The sequence below is a fragment of the Balaenoptera physalus genome (genome assembly GCF_965194825.1).
Source record: "Balaenoptera physalus genome assembly, chromosome: 2".
NCBI lineage: Eukaryota > Metazoa > Chordata > Mammalia > Artiodactyla > Balaenopteridae > Balaenoptera > Balaenoptera physalus.
This window is the reverse complement of record NC_138883.1, coordinates 117,217,107-117,239,924: the sequence shown is the minus strand read 5'-3', so window position 1 is coordinate 117,239,924 and position 22,818 is coordinate 117,217,107. Positions and strand designations below refer to the sequence as shown.

Here is a 22,818-nt window from a genome sequence, read left to right as displayed (position 1 = left end):
TTTTATGTGTATCTTTGCAAACAACATATTGGGGTGTTTTTGTAATCCAACCTGCTTTTAATTGATGAGTTTGACCCATTTACATTATTTTAATTACCATTATATTGGGAGTTATTTCTACATTTTATTCATACTTTGTCTTTATAGTATACAATGTTTATTTTTTCCCCCTTTTGTGCTTTCAGTTGGATAAACCTTTCTTCTGCTGTTTAAAAGTTATATGTATATTCTATTTCGTTCTGTGGTAACTGCCCTTAAGTTCCAAACTCATATTTTATTTCTTAGTATTTATATCTATACGTATACAGATATTAGTATTTCTAGCTTTCCCCTAACAACACACATACACCTGTCTACACCCACTACTTGGTATTGTCAAAAATTTTAGTAGTGGGCTATCATTAACATACTTTTTCTTTACTTTCTCTCCTTTTTAAAAAAGAACAATAGTGAATGTTCCCAAGTTACTAATGCTGCACAGCAAACGCCAAAACATAAAACAACCATTATTGGCATAAAACTACCATTATTTTCTTATGCTCACAGATCCTGTAGGTCAGGAATTACGACAGGGCACAGCAGGGATGGCTTATCTCTGCTCCACAATGTCTAAGAAGACTTGAATGTCTCGGGGTGACACAGAAAGCTGGGGGCTGAAATCAACTGAAGACTTCTTCATTCACAAGTCTGGTTCCTTGGTTAGATGACCTGAAAGTTGGTCTCAGCTGGAGCTGTCTATTAGAGCACCTACAATGTAGGCTTTCCTCGTGGTTTGGGCTGCACACAGCATGGTAGCTAGGTTCTGAGATGGAGATCCCAAGAGGAAGTGTCTGGAAAGCACTAACTTCAAGAGAACCAAGAGGACTCTACATGGCTTTTTATAAGCCTCAGAAGTCATGTGATATCTCTATTGATTCAAATAGCTCTAAGCCCACTCAGATTCAAGGACAAGGGGCATAATAAACTCCAGCACTCACTAGGGGGACTTCAAAGAATTTGGGGGCTACATTTTAAAACTCCCATATCTCTTACAGCCTTTCCTGAATGTGTCTCTTCTTATTTGAGTATTCATTCCAAAAGTGCTTTCAGTGTGTATTTTTGTGTAGCAAACCTTCTTAGGTCTTGTATGATGAGAATTTTTACTACGCCTCACATTTTGGGTACATATAAATGCTATGTGAATTCAATGTTCTTTTCCTTTAAACCTTTAAAAAATTACTCCACCATCCTCTTGAAATCACATCTCTCAAAATCAACACTAGGTGCAATCTAATTCTTGTCCCTTTATAGGTGATCTGCTCTTTGTCACTGGGAGCTTTTAGAAGCTCTTTTTGACTTTGATGTTATCAGCCACTGTAAATGAGTCTAATGGTGAGTGTTTTCTCCTCTCCAATATTTAGCAGTCATTAAAAGCCCTCTCACTCTAAGGTCTTCCATTAATCTTTAATTCTGAGAAATTTATCTTAATTATTTCTTCAAATATTTCTTTCTCTCTTTTTATTTCATATCTCCTCTAGGATTCCTATTTATCTGGATACAAGCCCTTCTACATCTAACTTTCACATCCCTTGGCTTTTATTCTATGCATTCTCTCATTTAATGCTATGTTCTTAAGAGTTTCTCAATGTAATCTTCCAACTCAGGAGTCTGTTCATCAGCTGTATACCTTAGACTATTACTCAGTCTACCGTGTTCTTTATCTTCACTACATTTTTCATACCTAATATTTCTACTTGGTTCTGTTTTCACACTTTCTAGTTCTTGCATTATATTGCTAATATCTTTCTTATCTCCTTAAATGTATTTATCATGCTTATTTTAAATTCTTGGTCAATTTTTCCACTAATTCTCCATCAGATGGTATATGTTATTCACTTGGTTGTCTTTCTCTGAGAGCAGCTGTACAATTCAGGGGAGTAGTTTGGCTATAAACTAATGTTCTTCTGGTGTACCAGCCACTGCATGGTCACCAGGCCCTAACTGTAGGAGGATAAGCCCTGGAGCAAAGAGCCCTAAGGACCTCAGAACTACTGTTTTTCATTCCAATTTGCTGGGCATTCCACAGGTAACTCCTCTGGTCAAGGTTTCATATTTAAATTCTTAGGTAGAAATAGCACTGGCCTCAGAGTCTTCCTAGGTTAAAACCTACCAATCTGGGAGTTTGGAGGCAGTGTAGGGGAAAAAGTTGAAAAGTGATCCCCTAAGGGCAATCAGGCCATACCAGTTTCATTAATGCCATCAGAGCCCCAGTAGACCTTTTGAATGGACATGGAAGCCTGGGCCATTCCTGTTCATTTCTGCTGTGAAAAGACAGGCAAAGATAGTCTCAAGGCAACACCAGCAAGTAAGATAAAATTTAACAGCCTCCTTCCAATCTACTTTCTCACTGTTACCGCTGGCAGTCCTTCATCCCAGGCTGCAGCCACCACCCCCACAAACCATCTTTCACTCATCCATAAACACATACAGGTTCATAGTGCCTCAGTCTCCCCATAATTCCCTCTCACTCCTCTAGGTTCTTCAGAGTTGATTTTGGGTGAGGGAGTCAACAGCTAGAATTAATTTGACAGAAAATGGAAACCAGCCTAGAAACTACTTTCTTCATCAAAGGTGTAGAAGTCTTGCTCAATTTCAACCACTCCCAACCCAGTTCAAAGATTTCTGGCAAGCAGATGAATGAAAAGTTAATATTTAATAGAACATCTTACCACCAAAAAAGCTACCTGGGGCATCTAGTTTAGAGAGTAATTCTTTCATAGATAGAGATCTTATGCCATCTCTAGCTTCATACCTTTGAAAACACCTTTTACTTATGTTTTCTAAATATTCATCAACCACAGACTTATAAAGCATTAGGTGTAAACTTCTGGGTGAAATAAAAAACAACCAAAACTCTTCTATTGGTCTAAGATTTTTGACCTTGAGATATTTTTAAGCACCAGAGTTCCCCAGTCATCTACTGAAAATCAAAATCATGGCAGACACTCTCAAACACATATGTACAACTATTAGCCTCAAGCCAATCTGAAACTATGTTAGATACAGAGAAGTTCGCAGATAGGCTGCTATTTCAATAGCAGGCAAAAATGGAAGGACCTAACATAGAACCTTAGACATTCTCCCCAATTGAGGCTGGGGAGGAAAAGAAAGAGTTGGTGGACTACTGATAAGACTTGGTAAGTAAATGAATTTGGTTGCTCCCTAAAATAAGGGTATCAAAAAAGCTAGTTCAACCTTAAATTGTATTGTGGAATACAACATCTAGTAGCAAGGAGGTGATGTTTTCGCTCTGTTCTGTACTGGTGACATGGTATCAGTAATACTTTTCAGTTCTGAGCACCACACCACATTCTCTGAAGGTCAAAATCTTTTTAATTTTTGCCAATATGATGGTGGGGAAAATGGTATCTTTTAAATTTGTATTTTTCTGACTGCTAGTAAAACTGACTATCTACTGATGAAGAAATGCAAATAGCTAATAAACTCCTGTGAACTGCCTGTTGGCAGTCTTTATCAGCTTTCTTTAGGTTATTTCTTTTTAAAAAAATCTCTTTCTGAAAGGTCTCTTTATTTTAATGATTCTGACCCTTTCTCAGTTATGTGTTACAAATATTTTCTCCCAGTCTATCATCTGCACAGGGTTTTCCTATAACTTTTTAAAAAATGTGTATGTTGTCAGAATTTGTTGGTTTTTGCTTGACATGCCATTTTCTCTTTTTCCTAAGATAGTCTCTCCCATCAGAGATAATACAAACGCTATCCCATATATTCTTCACCTTTTCACATTTAGACCTTTGAATTGAAGTAGAGATCCAACTTTATTTCCTTCCACTTAAAAGTCTTTTGTACCAATACCCTTTAATAAATAAAACACTTTTTCCCTCTGAATTGAAGTACCACTTTGATAATATTTTAAAGTTCCATAATTACTTGTAACAGCTGGATTTTATTCCTTTCTATTGTCTAGTCTATTCTTGGGCCAATGCCATGCTGTTTTGATTAGAGAAGGTTATTTAATTTTAATGTCTGGGTTTCTTCACTCTTATTCTTTTCTCAGTTTTCTAGAATGTATTCACTTAAAGGGCATTTTCTTTAGGCACAGATGATAAGATGGAACAGGATACAAAGTACCAGATGTATGTGTTATCCTGTAACTAAAAACTGCAGTTAATTAAGCTAATAGACAGAGTCTTAATTAGATTCCATACAATGAATAAAAACAAAGAGTAGAAATTCACTGCATGGACAAATGTAACTAATACATATGGCAGACACTATGCCTCCCATTTGAGGCTAATAAAAAGGTACCTTACTTTGGAGGAAACTGAGGCACAGGTAGAAAAATGGAGAGAGTATCAGGCCAAGAACCTGACTAACAAAAAAAAACAAAAAGAGAAAACATCCACCAAGGGAGGCACAGAAGCCAAGTAAGAGGGAGTTCACTAATATTTTACTTGTCCAGTTCCATTTACATAGAGGTAAAGAAATCGGTCATTCTACCGCTGGTCTAATCCTACTTTCTATCTAGCCAGAGCAATGGTTGAGCTCAAGTGAGGTAACAGTTATATGAACTCTAAGGCCTGCTCTTTTGATTTTTCAGAGATTATGAATCCACCCACAAATAGCAATACAGAATATAAACATTCTATGCCTCTGCCAGCACAGAATGTGCTCCCCAATTCCTATCAAACAGAGTAGGAATGTGACTACTTTCCACTCTGAAACCCACAAAATGTACCAAGAGAAAGAAACCTTCATATAAAACACGAGATCACCGCAAACCATGTATCAGGAAGTATTCTATCAAATACAATACACTTTGAGACAACTTGATAATGAATATCATGAGTTAATATATACCTCTACATATCCAAGCAGTGTTGGATTTCCCTAAAAGTAACAGAGAAGATCTTAAAGATTTTTATTTGAAACAAAGACAGATTTGCAGACAATTCATAGGAGAGAGAGCAAATGTTCCTCTGAGGGTACATTTCCATATGGAGGAAGAACAAGGGAGATGGGGAGATTATGTGTACATGCCACGGTCATTTTCTTTGACTTCCAAATCAGAGAACCTATAAGGGAGATGCTGCAATGGTCAGCATTAGTTGAAAAGAAAGAAATCATCAAATCAAACAGGTGTTATGTTGAGAGTCACAGTGCACTCCTTCCTAGGAGATCTATTCACCCTAAAGGAGGGAACACCAATGCTTAGGATATGTGGTTCTGGGTCAGAGAAAGAGAAAGAGAAAGCATTTTTGAGACAAGAAAAATGAACTGAACCTTCCAGATGCCATAGATCACACCCTTCCCTACCATACACTACAGATAATAACAACAATAACTAACTTTGAGCTTTTACCATATTCTAGTCACTATTCTGGGAGTTTTACAAGCATTACTCTTCTAGTCCTGAAAACAACTCCAATGAGGTAGGTACTCTTATTATTTCCACTTTACAGATGAGAAAAATGAAGCTCAGAGAAGTAAATTTCCTATAGTTATATAGCTAGGAAGTATAAGACCCAGCATTTGAACTCAAGTAGCCCACTTACTCTTAACTATTATGGAGTATTGCCTCTTCCACATTAACGTTTAACAATTACAAACCCATAAAGTATATAGGATTTTTAAAATTTATAAAGGAAATATTTGCATACCTTGTACTGTAAGCTCTGCTTGAGCTTCAATTGTCTCATTTCCATTATCAGCTATACAAAAATAAGTGCCAGCATCAGCCTCGGTGACATCACTGATCTCCAGACTACCACCTGCCAGCAATACCAATCTTTCAGAGCTGCATTAAAAAATATTGATACATTTCAGAACCAGGAAAATAATATCTGAAAAACACTCCACATAAAACAGATAAAACACTTAGACAGTATTATTTATACAGCTATAGATGGACTGAGACCAACATAAAATATCAGAATTTAATTTAGTCCAATTTGCTTTGCTCATATTTTGCATGCATAAATATCACAAATACAAATCAAAATGTTACAATGAATTATCTCTGACACTTTAATTATTCCCAAAGGGATACCATTTTTGTGACCAATTCCACTCCCCACAATCCATCTCTGCTTCTTTACTCTGCCCAGTGTTTTTTTTGGCAAATTATGTAATTTTCAAGTCTGGTATCAATCTGAGAGTCACACCACCACACCTATGCCATACTCAAATGACTAACAGAGAGGGCAAATGTCATATCAGAAACAGTAAGTCATGGGGTCACAGTGCCTACTGAAAGTTTCCGATGGTGGCTTGGCTAGGAAAGGGAGGAAAAGAGGAAGGGAAGGGAGAGAGAACAGTTGCCAAAGAGCAGCTTCCTGGGTGTGGTAGCTGGGCATGAACCAGCCACCATCACGCCATTAACAACAAGGATGCTGATCATTACTAACCCAGCTCTACAGAGTGACTTAAGTCTATTTAAAGAAAATATGTATTTTTTATCTTTGTACAGGTAAAGTATTTTTATAAAGGAATTTTGCTATATGTAACATTGAGATGTATTATATATTATTTGAAGTTATCCTTGGAAAGGAAAATAACTACCAGAAGAAAATCTCATTTCCTCTCCCCACTCCCTCCTTCCCTTTTTCTCTCCCTCAAAGAGAATATTTAAAAAGAAAGCCAAATGATCCTATAACATCAAGGAAGAAATCACAAACCAACATTCTGATGAAATTTTTATAAAGTGAATAAGTTTAGTTAAATTTGGAGATTTTAGAGAGTTACAATTTTATTTTTACTTTGAGGTTCTACATCTAACTGATTTTCATAGGTAGATTTCTCTCTCAAATCTTAATATTGTTATATTTCCTGTCTGTATCTATGCTCAACAAAAAAGTTCTGATTACAATTTGGTTTTTCATATGGAATTCTTGACAGGGAAAAAAGTCAGAGGAAACGACTATTCAGTCTGTGCCACACTTAATAATTCTCATTGTAAGTAAAGTGCTATCTTGGCCTAAGTTTCAGTACACTGTGGGTTCGGGTAATTAGTCTTCCTGAATCTGATAGGCAAGATTAAGTTTCTGGACAAAGAAAGGAAAACCAGAATCAGATTTGGTGACTTCTCTAAGAAATACCCTGCAAGATCATGACTAAACTTTATCAAGCGGCCTTCCAATGTGAACTATCTTAATTATACCCTCAAGTTACAACTTTATGTGATAGAGAAGCAAGACAACATATAATGGAAGAAAGCAAGAATGACTGGGATAAAAGAAACAGAGATAAGACAGGGTTTGGGTGCCTCACAAAATAAATTTACAAAAATTAATATCCTACATATTACTCTTGGACAAAATCACAACTAAGTTTCATAAATGGAAAACAATGTTCACAAAAGGGAAACCAGCACTATACACATATGATACCCAGCTGAGAGGAACATAATTTGAAACACTAGTTGGTATGGTACTTTTGAAATTGAGGTATAGCAATTTATATCTAATAGTTACACTAAAAAATATTCCTGACACTTGCTATGCCTCATATTTGCCATAACTGAGTACAAGTACAAGAGAAGTCAATCTTTCTTAATGGAGCTTATTTTACTTCCCTTAAAAGAAGGCTGGGAGGAAGAACGTCCACTAGCTTATCAGAATGCACTTAACTTGTTCACCTAACATATGGTGGCTTATACTAAAATGGCAATCAAGCTTTTAAAGCTCCAAAATTCAAAAATGCAGGCAACAGAAACAATAAGTGAAAAAGCAATCATGGTCAATGGACCCAAACTGAGTGTTGCTGGACACAGGAGTGTATGTATATATGTGTCTCTGAGTAGCCGGGGGTCAGTTGAGGAGAGCTTGGTGTGCTAAGGCAGGGGTCCCCAACCCCCGGGCTGCAGACCAGGACCGGGACCAGTACCGGTCCGTGGCCTGTTAGGAACCGGGCCGCACAGCAGGAGGTGAGGGGCGGGTGAGCAAGCGAAGCTTCATCTGCTGCTCCCCATCGCTTGCACTACCCCCTGAACCATCCCCCCCCGTTGCTTGCATTACCCCTGAACCATCCCCCCGCCCCGCCCTCCCTGGTCCGTGGAAAAACTGTCTTCCACGAAACCAGTCCCCTGGTGCTAAAAAGGTTGGGGACCGCTGTGCTCAGGAGACATTTCTTTAGCAAAAGGGAAAGGCTTTTGAGCAGATCAATAACAAGATCAGATTTAGTGAGGAAACAAGAGGAGTAGGGAAAAGATTAGAAGTTGTAAAGTTAGTGTAATGGTTCAGAATTAAAGAGGATGAATTATGGCAGTAACAACAGGGGTAAAGAGAAGGCATAAAGTAATGACCACTCTTAAAAAGCTGGATGATGAAGTTAAGGAGAGGGATTATCATTCATTTAACAATTATTTATTGGTGTGCCTATATATGTCAGGTAGCAGCTGGGATACTGCAGTGAACAAAAACAAAATCAGTACTGTCACACAACTGAGTGGGAAAGACAGACATAAAAAATGGTAATTCTACAAAATGGTATACCAAAAGAACTTGCCAGGAAATTAGAAACAGACATTTCCCTGGAGAGAATGGAAAATAATAATATCGAGAGCACAAAAGGACTTCTTACACACCCTCTTCCTCTAAAACAGCAGGAAAGGAAGGGTAGGTGAAAGCTAATCTTATATGCTCTCATTTTTTTTTTCTTTAAACTTTTTATTTTGAGGTAACTGTAGACTCACATGAAGTACTAAGAAATAATACAAAGAGATCTCATGTACCCTTTACCTAGTTTCCCTCAACAGTAACATCTAGTAAAACTACAACCAGGGGGCTTCCCTGGTGGCGCAATGCAAATCAAAACTACAATGAGGTATCACCTCACACCAGTTAGAATGGGCATCACCAGAAAATCTACAAACAACAAATGCTGGAGAGGGTGTGGAAAAAAGGGAACCCTCTTGCACTGTTGGTGGGAATGTAAATTGATACAGCCACTATGGAGGTTCCTTAAAAAACTAAAAATAGAATTACCATATGACCCAGCAATCCCACTACTGGGCATATACCCAGAGAAAACCATAATTCAAAAAGACACATGCACTGAATGTTCATTGCAGCACTATTTACAACAGCCAGGTCATGGAAGCAACCTAAATGCCCATCAACAGACGAATGGATAAAGAAGTTGTGGTACATATATACAATGGAATATTACTCAGCCATAAAAAGGAATGAAATTGAGTCATTTGTTGAGACGTGGATGGATCTAGAGACCGTCATACAGAGTGAAGTAAGTCAGAAAGAGAAAAACAAATATCGTATATTAACGTATGTATGTGGAACCTAGAAAAATGGTACAGATGAACCGGTTTGCAGGGCAGAAGTTGAGACACAGATGTAGAGAACAAACGTATGGACACCAAGGGGGGAAAACTGCAGTGGGGTGGGGATGGTGGTGTGCTGAATTGGGCGATTGGGATTGACATGTATACAGCAATGTGTATAAAATTGATGACTGATTAAAAAACAAACAAAAAACATAAACAAACAAACAAACAAAAACTACTACCAGGAGACTGACATTTCCACCACCACAAGGATCCCTCATATTGTCCTTTTACATACAGCCACACCCACCTCCCTCCCTCTACCACCTCCTCATTAACCCTGGCAATCACTAATCCGTTCTCCATTTCAATAATTTTGTCATTTCAAGAAGAATGTTACGTAAATAGTCATACAATATGTAACCTCGGGGGATTGGCTTTTTCCACTCAGTATAATTCTCTGGAGATTCATCCAGACTGTTGCAATTATCATTCCTTTTATTGCTTAAGAGTAATTCCATAGTATGGATAGACATCGTTTGTTTAACCATTCACTCAGTGAAGGACATCTGGGTTGTTTCTAGTTTGGGGCTATTATGAATAAAGCTGCTATAAATATACATGTACAGGTTTCTGTGTGAACATAAGTTCATTTCTATGGGATAAATGCCCAAGAATGTAAAATGTTAGGTCATATGGCAGTTGCAACATATTTTTTCAGAAACTGCCGAACAGTTTTTCAGAGTGGCTGTACCATTTCACATTCCTACCACCAATGTCAGAGTGATCCTGTTTCTCCACATATTTGACAGCATTTGGTATTGTCACTTTTAAAAAAATTTTAGCTATTCTGATAGGTATGTAGTGATATCTTGTAGTCTTAATTTGCAGTTCCTTAATGGCTAATGACGTTAAACAACTTTTCTTGTGCTTATTTGCCCTCTGTACATCTTTTTTGGTGAACCACCTATCCGTACCTTCTGTCCATGTTCTAATTCAATTGTATGCTTTTTTTAATACTGAGTTTTGAGACATCTTTACACATTTTAGATAATACTGCTTTGTTAGAGATGTGGTTTGCAAATATCTTCTCCACTCTGTAGGTTATCTTTTCATCCTCTTAACAGGGTCTTTCACAGAGCAAAAGGTTTTAATTTTGATGAAATCCAGTTTCAATTTTTCCTTTTATAGATTGTGCTTTTGGCGTAAAATCTAAGAACTCTTTGCCTAGGCCTTGATCCTGATTTTCTCTTATGTTTCTTTTCTAAAATTTCATGTTGCATATTTTACATTTAGGTCCATGATCTATTCTGAGTTAATTTTTTACATAACGTATGAGACTCAGCTTGAGGTTCAAGTTTTTGTCTATGGATGGGTGTCCAGTTATTCCAGTAGCATTTGTTGAAAAGGCTACTTTTCCTCCACTGAATTGCTTTTGCATCTTTGTCAAAAATTAGTTGGAAATTTTTGTATGGATCTATATCTGGATTCTCTATTTTATCCCACTGATATATCGGTCTATCTTTCCATAAACACCATATAGATTTGATTACTGTAGATACATAGTAATTCTTAAAATCAAATAGACTGATTCTTCCCACTTTAAAAAAAAAAACTGTTTTGGGCTTCCCTGGTGGAGCAGTGGTTGAGAATCTGCCTGCTAATGCAGGGGACACGGGTTCGAGCCCTGGTCTGGGAAGATCCCACATGCCGCAGAGCAACTAGGCCCGTGAGCCACAACTACTGAGCTTGCGCATCTGGAGCCTGTGCTCCACAACGAGAGGCCACGATAGTGAGAGGCCCATGCACCGCGATGAAGAGTGGCCCCCGCTTGCCGCAACTAGAGAAAGCCCTCACACAGAAATGAAGACCCAACACAGCCAAAAATAAATAAATAAATTAATAAAAAACAAAACAAAACAAAAACTGTTTTAACTACTCTAGTTCCTTTGCTTTTCCATATAAATTTTAGAATAATTTTATCTATATTTACAAAAAGTCTTATTGGGATTTTGACAAGAATTGAGTTAACCTGTATATAAATTTGAAGAGAACTGACATTTTTACTATGCTGAGTCTTCTAATCCATGGACATGGTATGTTTCTCCATTTATTTAGCTCTTCTTTGATTTCTTTCTTTAGCATTTCATAGTTTTTAGTATACAAATTTAACAAGTTTTGTTAATTGACACTTAAGATGTGAGTGACTGCAAATGCTACTGTATTTGCAATTTGTGTTCACATGTTCATTACTAGAATACAGAAATACAATTGATTTTTATGTTTATCTTGTATCTTGTGACATTATTGAACTCACTTCTTAGTTGTAAGTTTTGTGGATTCCTTAGGATTTTCTACATAAACATATCTGCAAATAGGGACTATTATATGTCTTTCTTTCTGATCTATATGCCTTTTTTTTTTGTCTTATTGAACTGGCTAGAACTTCCAGCACTGTGATGGTGAACTTCCTTAACTGGTTCCTCATCTTAATGGGGAAGTACTGTCGTTTGCCATTAAGTATAATGTTAGTTGTAGGTTTTTGTAGATGCTCTGAAGTTATTTTTCTAAGGGTTTTTTTTTTTTTAACATAATGAATGGGTGTTGAATTTTGTCAGTAGCTTTTTCTCCACTGATTAATCTGATTGGGTTTAGGTTTTTCTTTTTTTTCTTTAATTCTGGTGGATTGTACTGATTAATTCGGGGATACTAAGTCAGCCTTGCATCCCTGGAACAAACCACACTTATAGTACATATAACTTTTTATTTATTGCTGAATTCTATTTGCTAATATTTTGTTAAGAATTTTTATGTTCATATTCATGGGGGATACTAGTCTGTTGTGTTTCCTTTTTGTACTATCTTACTCTGGTTTTGTTATCAGGGTAATAATAGCTTCAATTCCTTCTCTTCTATTTTCCGAAAAGATTGTGTAGAATTGGTTTTAATTCTTTAAACACTGGTAGAATTCTCCAATAAAACTATCTGGACTTGCAGACTTTTGGGAGGGTTTTAAAATTACAAATTTAATCTACTTAAGAGTAAGAGGGTTACTCAATTTATCTATTTCATATTGGGTTAGATGTGGTAGTTTGTGTGTTAGAGGAAATGGTTTGTCTAAGTCATCAAACTTACATGATGTATAGTTGTGTATAGTATTCCCTTATTATCCTTTTGATGTTTGCAGGGTCTGTAGTGGCATTCCTGGTTCAGTCCTAATACTGATCATTTGTGTCTTCTCCCTTTTTTTTCCAGTCCACTGATTCTTTCCTCTGTCCCATCAGTCTCTTGCTGAGCTCATCTATTGAATTTTTCTTTATTTTGGTTACTGTCTTTGTTCAAAATTTTCCATTTAGTTCCATTTATATTGGAGTATAATTACTTTACAATGTTGTGTTAGTTTCTGCTGTACAACAAAGTGAATCAGCTGTATGTATACATATATCCCCATATCCCCCTCCTTTGAGCCTCCCTCCCACCCTCCCTATCCCACCCCTCTAGATCATCACAAAGCATCAAGGTGATCTCCCTGTGCTATGCAGCAGCTTCCCACTAGCCATCCATTTCACACTTGGTAGTGTATATATGTCAATGCTACTCTTTCACTTCATCCCAGCTTCCCCTCTGCCCCCCCGCATCCCGGGTCCTCAAGTCCGTTTCTACGTCTGCATCTTTATTCCTGCCCTGTGACTAGGTTCATCAGTACCGTTTTTTTAGATTCCATATATGTGCGTTAGCATACAGTATTTGGTTTTATCTTTCTGACTTACTTCACTCTGTATGACAGACTCTAGGTCCATCCACCTCATTACAAATAATTCAATTTTGTTCCTTTTTATGGCTGAGTAATATTCCATTGTATATATGTTCCACATCTTCTTTATCCATTAATCTGTCGATGGACATTTAGGTTGCTTCCGTGTCCTGGCTATTGTAAACAGTGCTGCAGTGAACACTGTGGTACATGTAACTCTTTGAATTATGGTATATGCCCAGTAGTGGGATTGCTGGGTCATATGGTAGTTCTATTTTTAGTTTCTTAAGGAACCTCCATACTGTTCTCCATAGTAGCTGTATCAATTTAAATTCCCACCAACAGTGCAAGAGGGTTCCCTTTTCTCTGCACCCTCTCCAGCATTTATTGTTTGCAGATTTTTTGATGATGGCCCTTCTGACCGGTGTGATGTGATACCTCATTGTAGTTTTGATTTGCATTTCTCTAATGATTATTGATGTTTAGCATCTTTTCATGTGTTTGTTGACAACCTGTATGTCTACTTTGGAGAAATGTTTATTTAGGTCTTCCGCCCATTTTTGGATTGGGTTGTTTTTGAGACACTGAGTTGCATGAGCTGCCTGTATGTTCTGGGGATTAATCCTTTGTTGTTTCATTTGCAATATCTTCTCCCATTCTGAGGGTTGTCTTTTCCTCTTGTTTATGGTTTCCTTTGCTGTGCAAAAGCTTCTAAATTTTATTAAGTCCCATTTGTTTATTTTTGTTTTTATTTCCGTTACTCTAGGAAGTGGGTCAAAAAAGATCTTCCTGTGGTTTATGTCAAAGAGTGTTCTGCCTACGTTTTCCTCTAAGAGTTTGACAGTGTCTGACCTTACATTTAGGCCTTTAATCCATTTTGAGTTTATTTTTGTGTATGGTGTTAGGAAGTGTTCTAATTTTATTCTCTTACATGTAGCTGTCCAGTTTTCCCAGCACCACTCATTGAAGAGGCTGCCTTTTCTCTATTGTATATTCTTGCCTCCTTTGTCAAAGATAAGGTGACCATATGTGTGTGGGTTTGTCTCTGGGTTTTCTATCTTGTTCCATTGATCTATACTTCTGTTTTTTGTGCCAGTACCATACTGTCTCGATTACTGTAGCTTTGTAGTACAGTCTGAAGTCAAGGAGCCTGATTCCTCCAGCTCCATTTTTCTTTCTCAAGATTGCTTTGGCTATCTGTGGTCTTCTGTGTTTCCATACGAATTATAAAATTTTTTGTCCTAGTTCTGTGAAAAATGTCATCAGTAATTTGATAGGGATTGCATTGAATCTGTAGATTGCTTTGGGTAGTATAGTCATTTTCACAATGTTGATTCTTCCAATCCAAGAACATGGTATATCTTTCCATCTGTTTATATCGTCTTTGATTTCTTTCATCAGTGTCTTACAGTTTTCTGCATACACGTCTTTTGCCTCCTCTAAGATCAGGAACAATACAAGGGTGCCCACTCTCACCACTATTATTCAACATAGTTTTGGAAGTTTCAGCCACAGCAATCAGAGAAGAAAAAGAGATAAAAGGAATCCAAATTGGAAAAGAAGTAAGACTGTCACTGTTTGCAGATGACATGTTACTATACATAGAAAATCCTAAAGATGCCACCAGAAAACTACTAGAGCTAATCAATGAATGTAGCAGGATACAAAATTAATGCACAGAAATCTCTTGCATTCCTATACACTAACAATGAAAAATCAGAAAGAGAAATTAAGGAAACACTCCCATTTATCACTGCACCAAAAAGAATAATATACCTAGGAATAAACCTACCTAAGGGTGCTTTAAAAATCTCTGTCAGGTAATTCAAAGACCTGTCATCTCAGTGTTGGCATCAATTGACTGTCTTTTCTCTTTTGAGATTTTCCTCGTTCTTGGTATGAATGAGTGATTTTCAACTGAAATCTGGATATTTGGGGCATCATATTATGAGACTCTGGATTTTACTAAACCTTTTGTTTTCAGCTGGCTTCTTCTGACACCCAGAGGAAAGGGGAGGTGCCACCTCATTATGTCAGGTGGAGGTAGAAGTCCAGGTTCTACACTCAGTCTCCACTGATACCTGAGGGGGAAGGGGGGACTCCTCTTTACCCCTGAGCAGGGTTGGGAGTTCTGGCTCCTCACCAGGCCTCCACTGATACTGCCCCCCTGGCTGGGTGCAGTAAGAGTAACTCATTACTGTTCCCCACACGGCATCCAATGACACCATGAAGAGAGGGTGTCGATGCTACATGGTGCTGAAAGTCCTGACTCTCCACAGGCCTCCTCTGATACCACTCCAGTGGAAAAGAGAAGTTGGGAAGGAGTGCCTCTTATTGCCAGGTGGGATAAAAGTCCAGGCTCCCCGTGTGTCTCCACTGATACAGCAGGGGTGGGGGCCTCAATACTTCCCAGTTGGGATGAAAATCTTGGCTCTCTACTTAGCCTCTGACACCATATAGCAGGGAGGATGGGAGACCTCATTACAACCTGGTGAGGGTGGAAGTCTAGGCCTCCCACTTGGCCTTTGCTGGCATGGGAGAGGATGGAGCCACAGTTTCTTATGTGGTGTTTGGCTGGAGTAGGAGTGATTATAGTCTAACAGTTTTTATCTTGCCAGGCTGCCTCTTTCCTGGTCTTTTGGCTAGAGAGAGCACACCTTTGGTAGAGCTTTTCTGTTTATGCCTAGTGGTGTTTCCAAGTTATCAGCTTCTTCAGCTCAAGCTGGGACATACAAGGAAAAAACAAAAATCAGGGAACACACCATCATGGTGTTCCTTAGGTCTAAAGGCCCCTAGCCAGTCAATCTTCCTCTCTCCACCTTTCAGAGTCTTCTTATGTTTGTTTTACATATAATGGCCAGAGTTTTTAGTTGTATTTAGCAGGAAGAATACAGAAAAATACTACTCAATCTTCCCAGAAATAGAAGTCCTCTACTTGTCTTTTAAATACTCTAATTTTTCTACTATTGTCAATTGTAATAACATTAAGCATCTTTATAACTATAACCTGTTCTTTTGCAGCTGGGTTCTAATCTATCATTCCACTAAAACATAACATTATTTAATTACTAATTACATTTTGCTGTCAGTCACCTTGCACTTTGGCATCTGTGTTTTCTAAATTCTCCCCCTTTCAAATAAAACTACTCAATTAATGGGATACATTTCCACCACCACCCCCACTTCAATACCTATGTTTGGTTTGGATCTGAACAAATCTGATCAAAAGATTAAGTAAATATATCAATTCTTAAGACATTTATAAAAGCCATGGAAATGTTTTAAAATATTCATTTTCAAAGAGGTCTTAAAATTAATGATAGGGCTTCCCTGGTAGCGCAGTGGTTGAGAATCTGCCTGCTAATGCAGGGGACACGGGTTCGAGCCCTGATCTGGGAAGATCCCACATGCCGCGGAGCAACTAGGCCCGTGAGCCACAACTACTGAGCCTGCGTGTCTGGAGCCTGTGCTCCGCAACAAGAGAGGCCGCGACAGTGAGAGGCCCACGCACCGCGATGAAGAGTGGCCCCCGCTTGCCGCAACTAGAGAAAGCCGGCGCACAGAAACGAAGACCCAACACAGCCAAAAATAAATAAATAAATAAATAAATAAATAAAATTTAAAATAAAATAAAATTAATGATAGAGAAGGATGTCTAATAATTTAAGATTTTTTTTTACTAGAGCCAGCCCAGTTACTACCTGGATTTCTAGCCACTTTTTCCTTTCAATTTCTAAATTTCTTTCTAATTTGAGATCTAAACAATTTATTAACTAAGGTCCATCTACATATCTCATAAGGCTCTGGGAGAAACAGAGATATTTTGAGTAATTACCTTCATCTAACCTGAAGCACTCTTGTGTTCCATTCACCTACTTACATTTTCCTATACTACATTCAGATATTCAACCAAAATATATTGGTCACCACTATCCCTACCCAATTATATGCCAAGCACTGTGCCAGGGTCTGGAAACATCAATGTGAACAACATCAACACTGTCCTGCTCTTATATTCTTCTGAAGCTTCCTGAGACAGTGATATATCAAAGCAATGCTTCTCAGACTTTTCTACCATATAACCCAAGTATTCAGAAGCCTACAAAACTCAAGGTTGGAAACAGTCTACTCAATCTTATGTCTCCTATTTATCCTTAAAATTCAGAGTAATATTACTAGGAAATTACTAAATTTGTCTTAATTTTCTTCATAGCACTTATCATAAACTAAAATTTCATATGTTCATATGATTATTGCCTGACTCTTGAGCACTGGAATATGAGCTCTGTAAGAGCAAAAACCTCTATGTGGTTCACTACTCTATTCCCTGCTAGAATAGGGCCTAACATAATCAGCATTCAATAAATATTTGTTGAATAATTACTGAATAAACAAATGAGAAACACAGAAATTCTCACTTCTATTTCTTACCTAAGAAATCAAACTCTTATATCATTATTTATCTTCAGAATGTACTTCTATGATTATAAAATATAAAAGTTTTAAAAATAACCTATCTCAGCTTTCCCATTCCTGATACTTTGTTCTAACATGCAGCCAATTAAAATTTCTTCTCTAAGAGCTTGAAATTTGTATCCCCTATTTTAAGGTTCCTTATGTTTCAGGTAGCGTAAGTTTAAAATAATTCCCTTGAAGTCTTAGAAATTCTTTGCATAATATTTAGCTGGGAAAAAGAGTGGGGAAAAAAGGAAGTAAAATACAGGCAGAAGTTGGTGACTGCATAGGTGTTCAGCAAGAAATCAGATGATACTGAAGATGATACTATCAGTTTTGCTAATGGAACACGTGAGGAACAATCTGACTGTATTCTAGCATCCCCACTGATCAGTAAAGGTTGATCACCAAGCTGACTAGTCAGATATCCCTTTCCATGTCTTGTTTACTGAACGACACAAATTAAGATTATTGCTTAGTTTAAATTACTCAACTGGGAAGCTCTATACTTGCTCTGTCCAAATCAATAGCCACTAGCCACATGTGGCTACTGACACTTGAAATGTGGCCAGACTGACTCAGGAACAGAATATTAATTTTATTTAATTTTTATTTAAATGTAAAAGTTGAAGCAGCATTAAACACAAACTTCACTGTTTTGGTAGAACTAAATTTCCCTTTCACCTGTACACTGTATAAATTAGTACATTTAGTAGTGCATGTATACTAGAAATTTTAAAATTATATATGTGGCTTACATCACATTTCTATTGGAAAGCACTGCTCTAGGACAATGGTTCTCAACTGGGGACAATTTTGTTCCCCAAGAGACATCTGGCAATATCTAGAAACATTTTTGGTTGTCACAGCTTGGGAGTGCTATTGCATCTCATGGGCAAAGGCCACGGATGTTACTAAACATCCTACAATGCACAAAATGACTTTGTTTTGTAAACAAAATATACCTAACTACCACCACCACCACCACCTCAGTTGTCTTACCAGAATACAACTGAGAAAAGTGTCCATTACCTAAGGAAGTAATGAGGGGGGTTGGGAGAGATGACAGGGTGGTTGATGTCAACAGAAAAGGCTGGTGTGTAAGATGAAAAATTTGTGATCATAGAAGGAAGCTGGTATGATTTTAAAAGGCAAAAACAAAAGAATGAGGAATACCTTTTCTTTTACTGTTTAAGTAAAGGAAAACACTACTATCGACAAGATGCATATGAGAATAAGTGAGACGTCTCAGGTAGTCAGGATCAGAAACTCTTGCAACAATTTAGGGAAGGAGGTCCTAAGGCCTGAATTTAAGTGTACTGCAGCTCAGAAAAAAACCAATGGAATAATTATCCCTTAATATCTTAAAAGCATTTTTTTCTTTAAACATCCTAATCATATACAGCAATATAAACATATTTCAAGAATGATAAATGAGCATCATGATGTAGTTAAATAAAAATGAAAGATATAATCATTTTAAAGTTAATCAATAGTCCCAAATAAGATCAGACCAAGTCTCACACTAAGGCTGAAAAGGCTTTTAGGCAGACATTTTTACCTTTCTGTGTCAAGTGCTTCCTCATTTTTCATCCATCTAATGGTTGGAGTAGGAAGTCCCGAAGCAACACATGGTAACACTGCACTCTGACCAATGACTCTGACTAAGGAAGAAGGTTGTTTCAAAAATACCAAGTTTGATGTAACCTCAGGATCTAAAAAAAAAAAAAAAAATTAAACAAAAGACAATAATTAAGAAAGCACTTTATCACTTTAATGATAAAGAATGGCAAATTCCTATTCAGTCTGTGTGGCTTTATACAACAAAATAGTTTAAGCAAAAGTGACAAGAAAATTCCATTTAAATTAGCAAACATTTCTTAATAATTTCCATGTGCAAAACTTTGTGCTAGGCTCTCTGGGGGCCTTAAAGATGTATAGGTTGTAACTCCTGCTTTCAATGTGCTTACTGGTCACCTGAGTGAGATCTGACATGAATCCCCTTCATTTTAAAAGATAACATAAAGTAAATGCTTCATGAGTGGTACAAATAGAAAAAAGACTAAGCAAGCTCAGGACCCTTAGCAGTATCCTCCCCACTCACAGGGATACCATAAGTGGTTTCTTTTCCTTCCCTACACCTGTGTGTTACTTCTGAAACTCTTTGATCTTCATCGCTTTGACTTTCTCACTTAGACTGTCAAACCTTTGATTTTATAATGGTGCAACTAACAGGCTACCACTATACATGTATTCACTTCATACAGCTGCCCTCTTATGAGCATATGAAAAGGCCATACGCGTAGGGTAGAAGATAGGGTTCTCTACTAGATGGGGGTGATATTTCTAATGTTAAGTTTTGAGAAAAAAGACTGTTCTCAGGCAAAGAGATGTGACTCTTATCCCCATACTCTTAGAAAAAGATGTTCTATAGCCATGGTAACAACCACCAGAGCTGGCTTTAAACTTGTGTAACCAACAGATGACAGTTCTGTAGCTATGGTAACAAGTAAACACCGTCTAATAGTTCAGTACAACTCGCTTCAGTGAACATGCCTTTGAAAGCCAACCAATGAGTTTAACCAATGCCTTTAAAAGTCAGCCATTAAGTGGTGGAATCCCTTGCTTCTAAGGCTGACACTGCTCTCATCTCTGTAACCAACCACAAAACATGCTTCTATTACTGACATCAACCCATCCCAGCCTCCTAACCAACACACCAAGAACAATGTCTTCCCAAAAATTTTACAGGAGATTAGCAGTTTGCATTATTCAAGACGACTATGCTTCACAAGCATAGCTCTCCCTTAAGTAAACAAAACATTCTGTACTTTTTGTTTCAGATATTTCATGGTGGCTCATCCTTTTGACACCAAGAATCTTATTTACTTGAATCTGGTTTTAGGATTTGCTTGACTGCTACCACAGATTTAGAGAAAAAAATATGCCCTCTGTCACATAAAAGCAAGTCAGGAAGTAGGCAGGAAGACATCGCTATATAGCAATAGTTCTTTTTCACCTTGAACTATTTACCTAGAATTAATCAAATTTTGATCAAAACAAACAAATCTGTACAAATATTTATTGGCTTCTATGTGCCAGTTACCATTCTCGGCAGCAGACAAAATTCCCTGCCCTAGTTGAGCTTACATACTAATAAGGGGAGAGAGATAACAAATAAAAGATACAGTATGTCAGATGGTGATATGTTCTCAAGTAAAATGAAGGGGGAAGGAGAAAGCGCTGGGGCACAAATGGAAGACTGTTGTTTTAAACAGTGGTCAAAGAAAGCTTCACTGATAAAGTGGTATTTGAGCAGAGAGGTAAGACAGTGAGTCAGGCAGAGATATCTGAGGGAAGAGGATTCCAGGCAGAGAAAATGGCAAGTAGAAAGACCCTAAAGCAAGAGCATGTTTGGAGTGTTCTAAAAACATAAGGTGGCAACAATCACAGAGTGAGGGAGAGAAGGGTATGAGATGTAAGAAGAGAGATGGGGGAGGGAGGTGGCATTAAGGTTATACAAAACCTTACAGGCCAAGGACTTTTAACATTTGCTCTGAGATGGGAAACCATTAGGAGGTTCTGCGCAAAGATGTGACATGATCTAATAAACATCTTAAAAGATAACTGTGGCTGCTGAGCTGAGAATACACTGGGATAGGAATGATAAGGGCAAGAACGATGATGACAAAGAAAGAAACCGCATTTTAAAAAATCAGTTCAAGGCCCATTAGGAATACTCTCAAGAGTGGCTGCTCATAACATTGGATAGCATTGGCCTCCCTCTGCAAGCCAATCCATAGGCTAAAAACATGCGTACAAAATGATTATATATAAAAACTGTCCAAACAATGTAGGGATGGTCCAACTCAGATTTGAAATGAGAAATACGGAAAGAATCAGGCATGTAGCAGTGGGAATAGAAGCTGAAAGGTCATGAAGCACCAAGAGGGTAGAGGGCCTATGATGAGCCACAAGTGAGAGGACGTCATGAGAAAGCAGAAGTTACAGAGCTGAGAAAAGATGCACAAAACAGATTATGAGGAAAGCCAGTAAGGGCAGAAAGAATGAGAACCCACAAAGAGAAGGAAAGACAGAAAGAGAAGCGTTCATTAAAATGCGGGAGCATCACAAAGATCCAAGAACTCTTGCTCACCAGTGTCTCTAGAGATGCAGTACTAACAGCTACTACTCTGCCCATCCCTTATATGAACCAGCCTGAGTCTCTGATTCTTATAAGTAAAAAGACTTAACTATAAAAACAACCCTATTACAGGGAGGTAAGAGAACTATAAAAAGTATGCTATTGGGGGAGAGAGCAGAAGATAGAGGTTTGACAAAAGACACAGAGCTAATGTTTCTTTGGCCACGAAGAACGCCACAGATACTGAACATTATTGCTTGGTAAATTTTTACTGACCAACACATTTGCTAAAAATCTGTCTGGTATGTTTTCTTCTTTTCTCTCCCTGTAAGAAACTGAAACTCTTTATGCTGACATTAATATCTCACCCCACACCTGTAACAGTGTTTATTAAAAAAAATTCTAACAGAACAATTTTTATCCATTAATAAACATAAAACCATCAGTGCTGATAATAAACTAATACCTGGAAGAACTTTTAATTCAACTTCATCACTATACTTTGGTGGCCCACCACTTTCAACTATGCAGCGATAGAGTCCCCCATCTCCTTCAGTTGCGTTGCTGATAACTAGTGTTCCACTTGGAAGTTTGGTAAGTCTATCATCCAGAAGAAGAGGCTGTCTGTTCTGTTCCCACCTCACAAATGGGACCAAATCTGCATTAACTTCACAATTCAGAATCGCACTGTTCCCAACATAAACCGAAGAAGGTTCTGGTTGGCTGGAAAATCTTGGAAGACCTAGACAATAAAGAAAACGAGAAAATAAAAAGTAGTTAAATATTACTTTAAAATGTAGTCATAGGAACCAGGAGCAAGTCAGCCTGTGTGGCCACATGTGTAGTGGAACCAGGGTCAAGAAGGTCCATGGGTCAGGAAATTGGCTACATACAGGGATACAGATCAAGTAAATAAATGTACTAGGAATAACTGGAGTCAGATTCCTCACAGTTGAAGAAACAAGGTACAAATATTAATAGCAGAAGGGTAGAATAAATCCCATGGTATTGGACTAGAACAGAGGTATCAGTGTAAACTTAACAGTTTTATAAAACTATAGATGTATATAGATAGATGTATATCTGGATATAAATGTATATGCGTAAAATATATATACATTTCATATACAGTTATTACAGATACACACACACATACTAACTCTGTCCAGAGAGCCCAGAATCAAT

At 37.6% G+C, this 22,818-nt stretch overlaps 1 protein-coding gene across 11 annotated transcripts in view; it reads right to left on the bottom strand.

Annotated features, from left to right (window-relative positions):
• NEO1 (neogenin 1) overlaps positions 1 to 22,818 on the bottom strand; it is a 247,610-nt gene that overhangs the window by 148,205 nt on the left and 76,587 nt on the right. For all 11 annotated transcript variants that reach the window (XM_082443646.1, XM_082443644.1, XM_082443653.1 and 8 more), the window contains 3 exons: positions 22,100 to 22,375; positions 19,051 to 19,204; positions 5,661 to 5,797 (listed from right to left, as the gene is read on the bottom strand). In XM_082443646.1, coding sequence (XP_082299772.1) covers positions 5,661 to 5,797; positions 19,051 to 19,204; positions 22,100 to 22,375 — 567 coding nt within the window. The remainder of the gene's footprint in view (positions 1 to 5,660; positions 5,798 to 19,050; positions 19,205 to 22,099; positions 22,376 to 22,818) is intronic.